Source organism: Pan troglodytes, chromosome 19 (assembly GCF_028858775.2).
Source record: "Pan troglodytes isolate AG18354 chromosome 19, NHGRI_mPanTro3-v2.0_pri, whole genome shotgun sequence".
In the NCBI taxonomy this organism is placed as follows: domain Eukaryota; kingdom Metazoa; phylum Chordata; class Mammalia; order Primates; family Hominidae; genus Pan; species Pan troglodytes.
In genome coordinates this window covers 60,808,839-60,826,822 of record NC_072417.2, presented here as the reverse complement: position 1 = coordinate 60,826,822, position 17,984 = coordinate 60,808,839, and the positions used below count along the sequence as shown (strand labels likewise).

The following is a 17,984-nucleotide window of genomic DNA, read 5'->3' as shown; positions in this document are numbered from 1 at the left end:
CGCTTCAGGAGAAGGTCAGAAAATCCTCCCTGGGTTTCATGACCTGTTTCAGGGGAGAAGGGCAGGAGGTTAGAGAGACCTTCTTGCTTCTGTGGTTTTCTCAAATTCTTTCAGCTTAAAATGCTCAGTATGTCAAGGTGCTGTATTTTGGAGTACCACGTTCTGAACCACATCAGCAACCAAAGACTAAAAATGTTACAAATTCAAGGAAAATTCGTTTAAAAAATTGAGTTATAAGCAACCGAAAGGCAGGGATGGCTTCTTTAAAAATAGTAATAGCTAAAATGTATTGATCATTTATCATGTGTCAGATACCATTTTTTCTGAGGGTTTACCCCATGTTATTTGTTTAATCCTTGTGACAGTCCTATCAGGTAGATGCTATTACTATTATAATCCTCCTTTTACAGGTGAGGAAACAGAGAGAGAGGTTAAACAATTTGCCCACAGTCATAGCACTAATAATTGGCAACACTGAGATTTGAACTCAGGCCCAGATACTCTTCCTGTGTCCTGCTGCCTTTGACTACAACTCCTTCTTTCCCACTATATTCACTCATGTGTCATAAGCAGATGCTCAATAAATATTTGTTGGATAGTTAAATGATTGCAATAAATGGAACCATTTAAATAAACGAAAGGTTATGGATGAAAATGAGCATAAACACAGTCTGTAAGAGTAAACTGCTATTGCTATTTATGGATTTTCATCTGGACAGGGACACAAATAGTACTTCATCTAAGGAGAAGTTAGAATAAGGTGAAGGGTAGACAATCCCTTCATGTCTCCATCCAGAAGGGTGAGTAGCCCAAAACTTTATTAAAAAATTGTTATTCTTTACAGATCATTCTGTACTAAACGAAATGTGGGATCAGGGAACAGGAAAAGGACATTAGCAGGAAATCCACATAAACCCCGAACTTTAATTCCTAGTAATATACCGTGTTGGTTTCTTAGTTTTGATAAACGGGCATGGTTATGTAGTATGCTAACATTAGGGGAAACTATGCCGGGGGCGGTGGCTCAAGCCTGTAATCCCAGCACTTTGGGAGGCCGAGGTGGGTGGATCACAAGGTCAGGAGATCGAGACCATGGTGAAACCCCGTCTCTACTAAAAATACAAAAAATTAGCTGGGCACAGTGGCGGGCGCCTGTAGTCCCAGCTACTCGGGAGGCTGAGGCAGGAGAATGGCATGAACCCGGAAGGCAGAGGTTGCAGTGAGCCGAGATCCCGCCACTGCACTCCAGCCTGGGCAACAGAGCGAGACTCCATCTCAAAAAAAAAAAAAAAAAGTTAGGGAAAAGTGAGTGAAGAGACATGGGAACTCTCTGTACTGCCTTAGCTAATTTTCTGTAAATCTAAAATTATTCCAAAATTAAAAGTTTATTTTAAAAAACCATAACACCATAACATGGCATCAGAATAAGCTGGTAAGACACAGGTCTGCTTGTAGGCATATAAGTCTGTATCATGAAAACCCAGCCCACCCAGAGCAAGGGTCACAAATTCAGACTCTTACAAGGGCCAAGCAAGTAACACAATTGAGTAGTACAAGCCGGGTGGGGGCTGGACGTCACAGCTTCCTTCTAAAGGGACAGCCATTGCCCGGCTGTAACCAACGATTGCCATGCAAGAATTTGAGCCCAGTGTTGCCAGATCTCCTCATTTTTCAAAAGAAGCCAGAAACCTGGACACTTTTTCTAGAAATATTATTATTTAAAGATGACTCCAATAACAAAAATTGCTCTGTGGCCTAAGCAAAAGTTGTCTGCAGGTCAGTTGCTATCCATGGTCACCACTTTGTAACCTCTGGGTCAGAGGGCTTTAAAAACACTCCTGGAAATACAAAACCCTTGAAATGTTCTCTCATTAGGAGCATATTAATGTTGCCTAGCGAAATGACTTCTGTAGGGGTGGGTGTTGGAGTGGGAGTCGATCTGAGCTCAGCTCAAGAGAACCACACAGCCAAGGCCCATGATTCCATCTCTCTGCTCATCAGCCTCTCCTGACAGTCAAGGCTCTGGTTCACACAGTCACATGGCCAGGTGGAGTCCCTCCGTCCTGGTGGCTCCTGCACCCCTCTTCTTGGCTTTAGATCCTTTGGGGGCACAAAGGTGAGGTTGTTTGTTTCATTGATAACATTGCATCTGAATGGCCCTTGCAGACATAGGATTCATAGTAAGCTCTTGCTCTCGGACAGAGTTAAACCTTCCTTGAGAAACTCCCCCATGAACTGCGAATGCCACCCTGTTTTTCTACACCTTTAATTCCATGGGATCTGAGGGGAAGTTCCTCCTAGTCTGGCCCCTTTACAAGCAGTGACCTAAGCTAAAAAAAATCATTACAATTACGCTCCTCTTTCCCAATGTGGGTAAGACAGTAGCTTTGTTCGTACCCCGAATATGAGTCATCTCTGCTAATGTAGTTGGTTTTAAATTAAGAAGCAGCTCAACAGTAAAGGGCAGTTATTTCCAAACCTGTCTACTTCTCAGGATCCATGAGGAGTTCCTTAAAAAGTCCACATCCGGCCAGGTGCAGTGGTTTGCACCTGTAATCCCAACACTTCGGGAGACTGAGGCAGGAGTAGTATATCACTTGAGGCTAGGAGTTTGAGACCAGCCTGGGCAACAATATAAGATCCCCTCTCTATAAAATAAAATAAAATAAAATAAAATAATTATCCAGGCACAGTTGTGCACACCTATAGTCCCGGCTTCTCTGGAGTCCGAAGCAGGAGGATTGCTTGAGCCCAGGAGTTCAAGGCTGCAGTGAGCTAGAATTGTGCTACTGTACTCCAGCATGGGTGACAGAGGGAGATCCTGTCTCTTAAAAAAAAATTAACTTCCTGGGACCCAACCTCCAGAGGTGTGGACTCAGGGAGTTGACACTGAGGCCCAGGAAACTATATGTATATATTTTAAGAGCTCTGTAAGGAATTTTAATAGTCAGCCACGTTTGGGAACCACCAGTATGCAGCATTTGGGTCCCAGCTGTGCACTTTACACGTGGGTGGCACAAGGAATGTTTGTCTTTTTTGTGTAGACTATATACAACAGTGAACCTCCACGCCGCACTTTTTATGAGGAGGATCAGTTTTTCATTTCCTGCAGCCCTCACTATCACCAGGGTTAAGGGGCAACATGAGGGCTGACAGCAAAGTCCAGAAAGGAGTCTGCAGGTCGGAACTGCAGGTCAGATGCCCCCACATCCAGCCCGAGGTTTACTACTTAGTGTCTGTGTGACCCTGGGCAACTCATTTTCTCTCCCTTCTCATGGTAACACTGGAAATACTGATGTTGAAAGTCCTGAGTAAAGAAAGAGATAGATGAAACTGCTAGCCACGTGATAGGAAATTTAACAAACCTGGTAGGGGTGGAGTGTCCCAGGGTGGCAGTCACTTGCATGGAAATCTATCCATCAGGCAAAAGTTTAAGAGCTACAGACATATGACAATCTATACAGGGGAATTTATGCATTCATTCATTCAATTCATGTTTTCTGAGCATTCCCCATGCATCAAGTGTAGGAACACAACAGTAAACAAGACCACAATGGCCCTGAAGTGTTAAATGTTATAGTCAAGGAGACCATCTGGGAAACAACTATCAATATGGTAAGAGCTGCAACAAAGTCATGGCACGGAAGAGCAGGAAATGTTGCTTGTTCCCCACGTGGCCCTCATGACTGTTATTTGGTTGTCATTTACAGATTGGCAAAATCAACACTGGTCCTCATTCCTTTATTGGGCGTTCATGAGATCCTCTTCTCTTTCATCACTGATGATCAAGTTGAAGGATTTGCAAAACTTATACGACTTTTCATTCAGTTGACACTGAGCTCCTTTCATGTAAGTAGAAATCTGAACCAAGATGCCTTGACTTTGGAGAAAACAAAATGCATGTGGCCGAAACAGGCTCAGAATTAAGGAGCCCGTGGATGAAAATAGAATTGTAGCATCAGCAGCATTTATCAGTAAGGGCCCTTGGCATTAGAAGGGCATGCAGATGGGGAAGTATTGCGTTGATCCTGCCAGCATGATTCAGTGACTAAGAAGGGGGAAATGGTCTCTTTCCTGGGTGGTAATAGTTGGTGTGACTCATGATCATATTAACTATGAGTGTCAATGTGAAGCCTTTTATTAAGTGCCTATTTTTGCTGGGTTCTCTGCAGAGCATTGTGCAAAGTAAACATTGTCTGTGCTTCAGGTGACATGTACACAGAATGCAACACAAATTGGATAGGGACTAATGAGTTCAGACCAGGAGGCTATTGAACCTTGACAGATGTGTGGGAGTTGAAACTAGGAACAAGAGGCCAGCTGTGGTTGTTACCTGGAAATATTTTGGTCATCTTATGCTTAAATTATTATCTATTTCTTAGTGTCTTCAGATGGCAATTTTAAAAATTATTTTTCATGATTCTGGGAGTTAGGAATCTAGGTAGGACCTAGTAGGGATGGCTAACCTTTGCTTCTGTGATGCCTCCTGGGGCTGGAACTACCAAGATGTCTTATTCACTCACATGACTGGTGCCTAAGTTGGATGGCTCAAATAGCTGAGGCTAGTTTTATTTGGGTCAAATTTCTGAGGTCTCATTTCTCAGTGTCCATGACATTGCTTAGGCGTTCCATGTGTTTTCTCCTTGTGGTCTCTCCACAGGATAGGGCAGTTCAGGGCTCCCAAGAGTATAAAAGCAGGAGCTGCCAGGCCTTTTAAATGCCTGTGCCTGGAACTGGCACAGTGATGCTTCTGCTGCATTCTCTCATTTAAAGCAAGTCACAGACCCAGCCTAGATTGAAAGAGTAGGGCACTGCACAAAGGCATGAATGCTGGGAGGGGAAGCTCATTAGTGAAGGCCACTAATGCAACAGATTACCACTAACAGCACAGCAGCCCAGGTCTTCATAGAGTAGTAATCTGAAAATGAATCTTTAAATGTTGGTGTGCGGGCAGGACTTCTGAGATGATAAAGAGAAGATCTACAAAACTTCTCCCCAAAAAGCAATGATAAAATTGGACAATTGTCAATAGCAACCATTTTGGGACCCTAGAAATTAACTAAAAAAAAAAAAAAAAAGAAAAGAAATGAGAAGGATTCATTCAAGAAAAATTACTGAATTTCAGTAATAACAGTGGGAGTCTATGTTATTTTTGTCTAGGACTGCTTTTGTTCTCTAATCCCTGCTCCACCAGTGAGGAAATTCTAGTGAAAACTAGCAGCTTCACTGAAGAGGGAGGCTGACTTGATTTGGATCAAAGAGCAGAAAAACTCTCATCCTTGGGCATTGCCAGATACGTGGTCGTCTTGGTGACAAAGAAACAGGGAAAGACAATGTTACAGCCTGAAGTTATCATTCTATCTGGGGTGAAAAAACATACTGATGGGCTAGCCAGAAATTTAACAGGAAGATTTGGGGAATGAGACAGCCACAGTGGGCCTTGACAAGCCCCCACATATTTCTCAGGTTGACTGCAAGGTTGTGTACATGCGTAAGGTTGCATACACACTCAAGAAGGACCAAAAAGGACATTCACACATTTCTGGCTGAATGCGAGTTTCTGCACACATATAGAGGAAACATGAGGGGGTCTGGTGGAAAGTAAAAGCCAGGGAAGGCTTTAAACTGAACTTTGAATGTGTTCCCCAAGTGACATATGGATCCATTGGCAAAGGGTATGGAAGTCTTATGGGCTTGAGGTGTTTGAAAACAACTTCTGATCAATCATTGGCTGATTATTAAGCTATTGGAAACAGCATCAGATGACCAGATTTAAAAATAAAAACCAAAATTTTTAAAATGAGCAGAGACATCACTGGCCGTATACCACAGCAGAGACAGATTCCACAGAACTAGTAGTCCAGACAATTTTCTAAACAAACAACCACCACCACTCCAGGGATGGGGACTGGGGAATCAGAATCCTGAGTTGTTATAATATATTATCTAAAACTTCTGGTTTTGTACAAAAAAAAATGAGATCTGCAAAGAAACAGAAAAGTGTGACCCATACTCAGGACAAAAAAAAAAAAAAGCAGTCATTAGAAACTTTCTGGGTGGGGTGGGGGATGTCTAGATGTTGGACTTATCAGACAAAGACTTCAAAGAAGCTATTATAAACATGTTCAGAGATTTAAAGAAAAAGTTGTTGAAATAATTAAAGGAATTCAATTATCTCAATTCAATAGAGAACAATTATAAAATAAGAACCAAATGGAAATTCTGGAGTTGAATACTACAATAACTGATATGAAAATTTTATTAGGAAAGCTGAGATTTAAGATTGCAGAATAAATAACCCATGAGCTTGAAGATAGGTCAATGAGATTACCCAGTCTGTGGAAAAGAAAGAAAAAAGAGTGAAGAAAAATAATAGAGCTTCAGAGACCTGTGGAATGCCATCAAGCATACTAACATACACATAGGAGTGTCCCAGAAGGAGAGTAAAGATAGAAATGGCAGAATAAATATTTGGATAAATAATGGTTGAAAACTTCCCAAATTTGAAGAAAAATGTTAATCTACACATCCAGGAAGCTTGATGAACTCCAAAAAGCATAAAACAAAGAGATTCATGCCTGGAAACATTATGGTCAAATAGCTGAAAGCCAAAAATGAAGAGAAAATATTGAAAGCAACAAGAGAAAAATTGTTCATTACATATAGGAACCAATGATACAATTAACAGCTGACTACTCATCAGAACAATGGAGGCCAGGAGGCAGTGGTATAAAATATTCAGAATGCTGAAAGAAAAAAATTGTCAATCAAGAATTCTAAATCCAGCAAAAGTATGTTTCAAGATAAAGGTGAAATAAAGACATTATCATAAAAACAAAGACTGAGAGAAATCATTATTGGCAAACACCCCTTTCAAGAAATATCAAAGGATGTCCTTCATGCTGGAAGAAAACGACAACAGACAGCAACTCAAATCCACATGAAGAAATAAAAAACAGTGGAAAAGGTAGATACATAGGTAAATCTGAAAGGCTATGTGTAGGTTTTTTTTCTCATAAGTGATTTTAAAAATACAAGATTGTATAAAATAATAACTATATGTTGTATTATTGGGCTTATAACATATAAAGATCTAATATATATGACAAGAATATCACAAGAGAAGAATGAGTAAATAGAGATACATAAGAGAACATTTTTGTATTTTACCAGGCTTAAGTTAGTGTTAATATGAAATAGATTGTGTTAAGATGCATGTTGTAATCCCTGGAATAAACACTAAGAAAATAACTTTAAAAAATGTATTTAAAATACTAGCAAAGGAATTAAAATGGTACACTGGAAAGTATCTGTTTAACATGGAATAATTTCAGCCTCATGGGATTCACAAAATATCCCTACGAAGGATAAATTATTATACCTATTTTAAAGATGAAAGAACTGAGGCTCAGAGGACTTTCACATGCTAACATGTATCAGAGATGAGGTTTTTATTCAGAGGTTAAGCCCCTGCCTGTAACCACTATGCCACAGTGCCTCTCAGGTGCCTTGTGAAGAATAGAACCAGGAGACACCAACTTCCCTATACCAGTCTTAAAGGTCAAGTGCTGTCTGATATATTGGAGCAATATACCAGACAGAGTCAAGTGCTGAGATTTCGTACACATAGCAGAGAAAATGTGTCCGTCCACTGCATGCTCACCAAAGGCCAAGGAGCCAGAGCCTGAAGTGTGGTATGAGCAGTTGGACAATATTTTTTTCCCTCCTGTTGGAGTTGAATTCTTTGTGGCTTTGAACCAAGACAGAGGATCCAAAAGCAATTTTTTTCCCATTATGAAAACATGTTTATTTCAGTCTTTTAGGGAATTTCAAAAGATAAGGTTTAGTAATTTGGAATTTTTGTGTTCCTGGCCGTAATCTTCTTTAAAAGGTAATCCTAAATTAGAGGGGGAAAAAAAAACTCTGCAGCTGTTATGTAGTAATATTTGGTGGCCTTTTTTCTCCGGAAGGCATGGGTCAGGCAATGTGAGCCCTTGATCACCTGATCTCACTCACCCAAGGCCAGGTAAAGACAAGTAATTCATGTGGAGCTATGTGAGGCAGATTTCTGAGAAAGAATCCTAGACTCTCAGACTCTTCTGCCTTGGGAGGATGTGTTGGTCATCTGATTCTGTGTAATAAACCATGCCAAAACTTCATGGCTTAAAACAGTAACCATTTTATTATTATTATTATTATTATTACCATTATCATTATCATTTTGAGATGGAGTTTTGCTCTTGTTGCCCAGGCTGGAGTGCAATGGTGTTATCTCGGCTCACCGCAACCTCCACCTCCCAGGTTCAAGCCATTCTCCTGCCTCAGCCTCCCGAGTAGCTGGGATTGCAGGCATGAGCCACCACACCCGGCCTCATTTTAATATTTTTAATGATTCAGTAGACTGGGCTGCTTGGGCTCAGGGTAGATAGTTCTTTTGATACATGTAATTTTCGGCTGGGGCTGCAAACATCTGAAGGCCCAGTTGGAGTGGCACATCCAAGATGGTTCATTCACATAACTAGACATTGATGCTAGCTGTTGGACAGGACCTCAGCTAAGACTATATAGCTCAGGGGGCCTCAGTTCTCCTCCATGTGGCCTCTCCATGTATCTTGGATATCTCACAGCATGGCGGCTGGACTCTCAGGACCTTCCTCCATCTTATTTCCTCTAAGATGGAGGAAGTAGAAACTTCCAGCCCTCTTAAGACATAGGCATAGAACTCCAAGAATGTCACTTTTAAGACATTGTATCAGTAAAAGGAGTCACAAAGTCATCCTAGATTCGAGGGGAGAGAAAAACTAGGTCCACTTTTTGATGCAAAGAGCAGCCTGAGCTCACAGAAAGAAGACGAACCATCAGGGCCATCTCTGGAGACTAGCTACCAGCATGGAAGATTTGTTCCTGAAGCCAGCTAGAGCTCTGCTCATCACCCTGTACTGCTGAGGAACGTGAGGAACCAAAGTGACTCTGCAGGGTGTTTCGTACCAGGACTGAGCCAGAAAACACACTTAGAGGGCTTGTGTGTGGGCAGAGGCCTCCCACCTTCGGAATACTCCTGCCGTGTTTCTCTGCATCCCACCAGGCAGAGGCAAGAGCACAGGTGGGCAGATGCTGGGGGAACTACACTTCGTGGATCATTTTAGAGACTCCACCATGGGAACTGGCAAGAACAGGCATCAGCCCTAACAGCTTCCTTTCCTTGCTGCTTTGGAGGGTCCTTTACCCTTCCAAGAGCCTACTGCTTAGAGAGTTCCACCAGCCTCCTGTTATCAGTGGAGCTTTGGAGAGACTGCCAAACAGCGGTGACATATGAAGTAAGAGCCATGTGTTCTGTGGGACCCACTCCCTTCACACTTGCTTAATCTAGAATGAGAACCAGACCCTAGGATGTTCCTAAAACTGTGAAGCAAGCACCCGAGGAAGTGAAAAGACACATTTGTCATGTGGAATCCTATTTTAGCCAACTTGTTTGTGAGAATCCTGGCACCCTAAAAGCAGCTCTTCTGATATCATGTGCCCAGAGGCAAATATTACCTGTCCCGCCAACCGCATAGGGCAGCTGTGAACCTCTGACCAGATTGCATGTGTGAAAATGATTAACTGGTAACAGTGTGCCCCTGTTATGGAAGCTATAGCCATGGAATATCTAGGTGCATAAGAGAAGGGAAATTCCACATTCCTGGGCAGAATCCAAGCATTTGGTTGATGTCGTGATTGCCAGTGTGGAGATCCTGGTCTGGCTCCAGAAGGGACATGCTGAACAAGGCTTACATAAGGAAGAGCAGAAAAGCCTTCCCCAGTGCCACATTTGATTATCATCAAGAGATATAAGAGGAGTCAGCCTGCCACTGGGCCCTTCACTCTTTAGTTGGAAATGCATCCTTTCCTTGTGAGTTCTGGCATTTTCTATAAACATGCAAGCACTTGGGCCCTGCACACACATCCAGTTCCAATATATCAGACACACTGCCCAAATTCCACAGACCCTTACATCAGTTAGGGACAGCCAGGACATGTAGGTGATCACAGTGACTATCTGACAAATCAGGATATGTAGGAGCCTGAGAAAGACAATGGAAACAAGCATTAACTGGAGCACCTTAGATTCCAGCCCATTTTGGGCTGAGTATTGTGGCGATGGTCATCCTGGAACATGGGAACCACATGACTGACAGCCCTGCCAGAAGCTCAGAGAGTAGGGAGGGTCAGGGGCCAAAAGGAAAGGATGCAAGTCAGGCAAAGAAAAAAAAAAAAAGGACCAGGCACAGTGGCTCATGCCTGTAATCCCTGCACTTTGGGAGCCAAGGCAGGCGGGTCACCTGAGGTCAGGAGTTTGAGACCAGCCTGCCCAACATGGTGAAACCCCGTCTCTACTAAAAATACAAAAAATTAGTCAGGCGTGGTGGCGTCCGCCTGTAATCCCAGCTACTTGGGAGGCTGAGACAGGAGAATGCTTGAACTCGGGAGGCAGAGGTTGCAGTGAGCCGAGGTTGAGCCACTGCACTCTAGCCTGGCGACAAGAGTGAAACTCCATCTCTAACAAACAAACAAATAAACAAACATTAGCCAGTGCCCACTATGACCAAGTAGAGATGCAACAGCGACCTTGCCCAATATTTGTATAATTGAATGAATGACACAAGGTCTTGGGGGTTTAATCATCATTGACCCATGTGCACCTGTGAACAATCTAAGCAAACACCTAGGCTGATATAGGCGGGGCAGGGCGGGCGGGGCGCTGGATGTCAAAGTAAGAACAGATGCCATGGAAATCCAAGTTAATGTAACCAGTATGACTAATTCTAGTTAGTGTAAGCAATGCAGTTGCACGCCTCTTCTGGAGACTCCTACGACCTGTGCAGGGCTTTGGACGTTGCCAGCAACTCTCAGACACATCTTCTCCGGAGTCAGATTTTATGCCATGTCCTCCTTTTGTTTCAGGGGTTCCTGGTGGCCTTGCAGTATGGTTTTGCCAATGGAGAGGTATGATTTCCACGTTGCCATCCTGGTTTCATGTGAGGTTGGGACTGCAACCCTACCCACCTCTGGAGGCTTCTGTGGATGGGATGATGCTATGGGGGAATGTGCAGTGACCAGCATGTGTGGGGACAAATTTGTATTGTGAGCTTCCAGTACAGAGAGCAGGAGGCAGCTTAGACAAATGGAAAAAAGGTGTCGGGATGGGTATAAGGGAGTTCAGAAGCCAGCACTGGCTCTGCTGGAGATGCAAGGAGTATTCAAGTGTGACAGAGGAAACAAGCTTGAACCTCAGAGTCCAAAAATCTGAATTCACACCTTGGTTCACCCTCAGGAGTTCGGTGAGTTAGCTGGGTCGCCGCACTTTGTTTAGCCTCACTTTCCTCATCAGTAACATGGAAGCAACAATCATCCCTGCTTTGTAGTCTTGCTCTGGGTATGCTGAGCACATAGCAAATGCTCAACACCTGGGAACTATGATTACTTTTTAAAAAAAATTATTTTTATTTTTTTGAGACAGAGTCTCACTCTGTTGCCCAGGCTGGAATGCAGTGGCATGATACTAGCTTACTGCAACCTCTGCCTCCCAGATTCAAGCGATTCTCATGCCTCAGCCTCCTGAGTAGCTGGGATTACAGGTGCCCACCACCACACTCAGCTAATTTTTATATTTTTAGCAGAGATGGGGTTTCACCATGTTGGCCAGGCTGGCCTCAAACTCCTGACCTCAAGTAATCCACCTGCTTCAGCCTCCCAGAGTGCTGGGATTACAGGCATGAACCATGAAGCCTGGCCTATTATTGCTTTTAGTTATTCATATTATTGCGTAGCCCAACCAGCTCTCTGCTTCCCTGGGAAAAGATTTGACAGTGGGAGGGGCAGAGGCCAGAACAGGTGTTTTCTCCTGTCTTTAGGAGTTGGTAGAGTTTCCAACCCCTTTTCAACCTCCTCTCGCCCTACTACAAGTGTAAATATTTATTTCTGTCTCCTCCCATTATGTACTTCCACTTACATAGAATGTACATAGCTCACATTCTATGTAAGCTTCTTGACAGCAAAACCATCTTCTGTTTTGCTCACTGCTGCTTCTTCTGTATCTTCATGCAGGGGGCTCCTCACCTATCAAGCAGGTTTCAGCTCACATGCCACCCCGGCAGAGTCCTTACCTGAACACCCTGTCTTAAGTTTTTGTTTCTTTACCGTATTGTCCTGCTTAGTACTCTCACAGTGTCATCACCACCAGACATGTTTATGTATCTTTGTTTCTCCTTGTCTCCCCCAGTTAAAAGGTAAATTTCCCAAGGGTGGCACAGAGTAGCTACTCAATTAATATTTGCTAAATGGACACATGGCTAAATGACTCCAAGACAGTAACCTCTCACTTGTCTCACCTGGCAGGTGAAGGCTGAGCTGCGGAAATACTGGGTCCGCTTCTTGCTAGCCCGCCACTCAGGCTGCAGAGCCTGTGTCCTGGGGAAGAACTTCCGGCTCCTAGGAAAATGTCCCAAGAAGCTCTCGGAAGGAGATGGCGCTGAGAAGCTTCGGAAGCTGCAGCCCTCACTTAACAGTGGGCGGCTCCTACACCTAGCCATGCGAGGTCTTGGGGAGCTGGGCGCCCAGCCCCAACAGGACCATGCACGCTGGCCCCGGGGCAGCAGCCTGTCCGAGTGCAGTGAGGGGGATGTCACCATGGCCAACACCATGGAGGAGATTCTGGAAGAGAGTGAGATCTAGGGTGGAGTTCCACCACCCTGGCTCTGCTCCCAGGGACTCTTGAGGGGGCCCAGGAAGAGGAAGCAAAGAAGGACACACGTTGCTGGGCACGGAATCATTCTGGTTCCATTCACCATGCCATTTTGATATGAAAGCTATCACAAGGTTCTTCAAGCTCTGTATGAAAGAGGCTGTGTGTCATGCTCACAGCCTCTGCCTGCTCTTCTCATCCTAATAACCCCCACCAGTGTGTTTCCCAGAATGCCCACCAGACCCTAGGGCCTGGCTCTGAATTCAAGCCAATGAAGTCCCACCATGAAGAGAGGTCTCCTGTTATAGAGAAGCCAGCCAATATCTCTTCCTTTATCCCTTGGGGTGCATGCTTTCCATCTGAGGTTGGGTTTAGGGTGCGTGATAACCTCCTAGGAAGCTTTTAAAATGCAGAATCCTAGACTTGTGGCTAAGATTCTAAGACAGTGAGTCTGGGACCATGGCCAGGAATTGGAGCTGTTTAATAAGCATCCCAGGTAATTCTGCTGCAAGCCCACCCTTGGAGAACACTGGGCAGGGTGAGAGGGAGCTAGAAGCGCCCCCATGTGGCCATGGCAGGATGCTGCAAGAGACAGTCTGCTCTCCCAGGTCAGCTGGGGTGTGCCTGCCCTCCTTGGAGAGTATGTAACTCCACCCACCAGAGTGCCACTCCTCTCTGCTCTTCCTCTCCTATCAAGTCTTGCCTCTCTCTCTCTTTGCCTCAACTCTCTGTCCCTGCACAGCAGGAGTTCTGCTTGATCCTCCCTTTGAGGATTGGCCCCAGCGCCTGGGGACCCTCTGAATGTCGTCTTTGGTCCGTTCCTCTCTTTTCTGGCTCTATCTACCTTTCTGAGTTTGGCTTCTACCAGCCTGATTTACACTACCATTCTCTTGGGGCAAGGAATGTCCCCACCATTTTTGGTTTGCCATTGATGCATTGATTGTCACACCTGTTGTCCCAGGAAGTTGACCTATAACTCTCCATGGCCAGAGTCCCTGCTGATCAGAATTCAATTTGCCCAGTGGGAATAAATACTGAAAGCAGGAGGGCCCAGGTAAAGCAATAGGACTTTGGCTGGATCTGGACATGCCCAGGGTGGCTCTGAGAGATCCAAGACTTTGCATCAACCAGCCTGTGGGATCTTTCCTGCCTACTGTGACCCATGGAGGCTGAGGAGGGCCCAGGCAGTTGGAGTCAGGCTCAATGACTGAAAGTATAAGGCAAGAGGCTGTAGGAAGATCAAGGGATGGACATCCTTTGGAAACAGTGTGTTAATGCACAGGAGTGTCACTTTCATGGTATGTAAAATGCATGTGTACGTGGGTGGGGTATGTTGCTATGGGACTAAATACCACCTTGTCTTTGGGGGAGTCAGTCTGAAACTCCTCAAGCAGGGCTGCCATATTTAGCAAACAAAAACAAGGTACTCAATTAAATTTGAATTTCAGACAAATAATCTTCTTGTATAAGTATATCCCATGGGCATATTTTATCTGAGATTGGAATTTAATCATGCATCTTGTCTTTTACTGGCATCTCTGTTTTCAAGGATACTTTGCCACAGGGCTGGGACTAGGGTGAAATAATCAAGGCACTCATCTCTAAAAAGCTCAAAGTAAATGATCAAAATAAATCATATTTTAGTGCAATATTCTAAAAAAACAAATTAACAAACTACAGCCCATGAGCCATTTATAGAAATGAAATTTGATTGGAGCCAGGGGCAGGATAAGGGTGAGGCAGGAGAGGCCAGCTCTTGCAAGTGCAGGCTCTGGTCCTGACTTTCAAATGTTGTCTACGAGGGACTTTTAATGTGAATTTTTATTTTTAGACAATTGCATTAAAATGTTATTTATATTGACTATGGGGACTTTTGGGGCCCCCTTAAATTTTGCACTTGAAATGGGATCCCCACTTGTGTCACCCCATAGTCCAGCCCTGGTTTTAGGATGGGGATGGAGGCAAAGGCATCAGGCAAGTAATGAAGCAAAGGTTTATTTTTTGGTGTCCAGATTATCCATAGCTCAGTCATGAAAATCTATGTCTTTCTATTTTTCTCCTTTCTGCAAATGTCCCTGCCTCGGCTCATCAGCCAATTAGCTGCTAGAAAGCTGGGGTCATCTCGTATTCCCAGCAAGCACCCAGCACAGTGCCGGTTCAGAGCAGGTGCTCCACACACATTCCTGGAATGAGACAGCACAGAAATGGCTCTCGGGAGCCTCGGATGCTGCTGGGAGTAAGTGATCCAGGACCTTACTGCTAAGAGGAGAAACTTTTTTTCAAAGCATTTATAAATACTCCCTCCACCCCTCACTCCACAAATGGGGTGATCAACACTTACTGCTTGCTCTTGTTCTGCTAATGATTAAAACAAGTTTATTTAATTTGATTTGCATTTTGTTGATTCTTTTACATTTGTTTCTCACTGGAGCTGAAGGTCTCTCCCACCCATGAAGAATGCGACGCACTGTTCCTGGCCAGAAGTGAGGAAAAGGGCTGTGGTGTTTAGCCAGGGACCTGGGTGCTCTAATATCTTAAATTGGGTCTTAGGGACCAGAGGAGTGGGCAGAGGGGCCGGGACCAGAAGCAGAGGTCAGAGGTCAAAAGAATGGAAGGAGAGTGTCTCCCCTTTCATAGACCACCCCATTGGTCACTCAGCTTGCCTGTTGCTTTGAAGATCTAGTCTAGTGGTTCTCAATCCTGGCATTACAATCCCTTGGGAAGCTTTTTATTTATTTTTATTTATATTTATTTGAGACCCAGTCTCACTCTGTTTCCCAGGCTGGAGTGCAGTTGCATGATCTCAACTCACTGCAACCTCCACCTCCCGGGTTCAAGCAATTCTCATGCTTCAGCCTCCCGAGGAGCTGGGTCTACAGGCATGAGCCACCAGGCCCAGCTAATTTTTTTTGTATTTTTAGTAGAGACGGGGTTTCACCATGTTGGCCAGGCTGGTCTTGAACTCCTGACCTCAGGTGATTGCCTGCCTCAGCCTCCCAGAGTGCTGGGATTACAAGTGTGAGCCACCGCGCCCAGCCCCCTGGGAAGCTTTTTTAAAAGGCCAGTGACAGGGTCTGACCCCAGAGGTTCTGAGTGAAATGGTCTTACTAGACCTGGGCATTGGGATTTTTATAAGTTCCTGAGTGATCTTTTTTAAATTGTGGCAAAATATATATAACATAAAATTAACCATTGTAGCCATCTTTTTTTTCTTTTTGGTTTTTGAGACAGAGTCTTGCTCTGTCACCAGGCTGGAGTGCAGTGGTGTGATCTCGGCTCACTGCAACCTCTACCTCCCAGGTTCAGGCAGTTCTTCTGCCTCTGCCTCCCGAGTAGCTGGGACTACAGGCGCCTGCCACCACTCCTGGCTAATTTTTGTATTTTTAGTAGAGACGGGGTTTCACCATATTGGTCAGGCTGGTCTCGAACTCCTGACCCCAGGTGATCCACACGCCTTGGCCTCCCAAAGTGCTGGGATCACAGGCATGAGCCACCGCGCCCGGCCAGCTATTATTAAGTGTATGGTTCAGTGGCATGAAGTACCTTCTTACTGTTGTGCAGCCGTCACCACCATCCATCTCCAGGACTCTTTCATCTTCCCAAACTGAAACTCTGCATCCATTAAACAATAGCCTCCCATTCTTTCCTCCCCAAGCCCCTGACAACTTCTACTTTCTGTCTCTGTGAATTTGCTTATTCTGGATACATCAGCTATAAGTGGAACTGTATAGTATGTATCCTTTTGTGATCAGCTTATTTCACTCCCATAGTGCCCTCAAGGATCATCCACCTTGTAGTGTGTGTCAGAAATTCCTTTTTTAAAATGCTGAATAATATTCCAGGCATACCACATTTTGTTTATCTGTTCATCCACTGATGGACACTTGGCTTGTTTCCATGTTTGGCTATTGTGAATAATGCTGCTATTGGTAGGGATGTATAAACATCTAGTTTCTGTTTTAAAAATTTGAGTATACCTACAAGTGGAACTGCTGAATCATATGGTGATTCTATATTTTCCCCAACAGCTGTGCCATTTTATATTCCCACCAGCAATGCATGAGGATTCCAAATGCTCCATGGCCTTTACCAACATTTATTTTCTATTTTTTTATGATAACCATTCCTAATGGCTGTGAAATGGTATCTCATTGTGGTTTTGATTTGTGTTTCCGGAATGACTAATGATGTCGAGCATCTTTTTATGTGCCTGCTGATTAGTCCTTTGTGAGTCTTCTTTAGAAAAATATCTATTCAATTCTTGGCCCATTTTTCAATTGGATTGTTTGTTTTTTGTTGTTGAGTTGCAGGAATTCTTTATGCATTCTGAATATGGATACCTTATCTGATATATTATTTGCAAATATTTTCTCTCATTCTGTAGATTGTCTTTTTGCCCTCTTGATAGTGCCCTTTTATGTAGAAAAGTTTTAAATTTTGTTGAAGTCCAATGTATCTATTTGTTTTTCTTTTGCTGCCCATGCTTTGGAATCAACGCCACCTGTGTGACTTTAATATGGGACCAAGGTTGAGAACATTGGAACTGAGGCAGAGGGGAAGGAGGTGAACCCTCCTCTGGAAACTGACAATACCTTGCCGAAGTCCAAATAAACCGAGTCTTTCTCCTATGTAGCATTTAGAGCTCAGAAATTCTTCCACAAGCACAGACTCAACTGATTCTCACAACTCTTAAGTGACAGGCAATGTAGGTGTGGCTGGCCCAGTTTTATTTTTTAAGGAGTGGTCATCCAGCTGGAGCCTAAGAGCCTGAGACACAGACATTTCTGGGCTTGTCTGATGAGTTTATATAACCATTAAGGGGCAGAAATGGGAGTGAAGTGGACAGCAGTACGGCAGCTGACCCCACTTGGCTCCATGGTCAGAGTCTGAGCCTGGTGAGAGAAGAGAAGCTTCAGACAAAAGCTAGGAGAGCTGTTTCCAGGAGGCAATGACAAAAGCTGTTTCCATGACACATGCTACTTCCCATGGGGCTGTTCTGATAGACTCTAACCTAGAAGGCTCCTCAACAGATCAGCACACAGCTTGGGTACATTAGGAGCACTGTGGTCTTGCCTGTGATTAGGAACATAGTACTTGGGGGCAGCAATGGCACCTGGCACTAAGGGATCTATGGGTGAATCTGTGTGGGACACCTCCTGGAGATGCTAGAAATGCCCAAGAGACACTGTACAAGGGGCTGGGATCTTATGTGGGCAGGTGGCAACAGAAGCTGGGGCAGTTTGGATTACTGCTCTTAATG

General features: G+C 44.2%; 1 protein-coding gene across 2 annotated transcripts in view; it reads left to right on the top strand.

The window, feature by feature from the left end:
• GLP2R (glucagon like peptide 2 receptor) overlaps positions 1-15,113 on the top strand; it is a 65,809-nt gene extending 50,696 nt beyond the window's left edge. For both annotated transcript variants that reach the window (XM_523787.8, XM_016932394.3), the window contains 3 exons: positions 3,711-3,849; positions 10,945-10,986; positions 12,379-15,113. In XM_523787.8, the coding sequence (XP_523787.4) occupies positions 3,711-3,849; positions 10,945-10,986; positions 12,379-12,714 (517 nt within the window). In that variant the 3' untranslated portion in view covers positions 12,715-15,113. The remainder of the gene's footprint in view (positions 1-3,710; positions 3,850-10,944; positions 10,987-12,378) is intronic.
• The last annotated feature ends 2,871 nt before the right edge of the window (positions 15,114-17,984 follow it).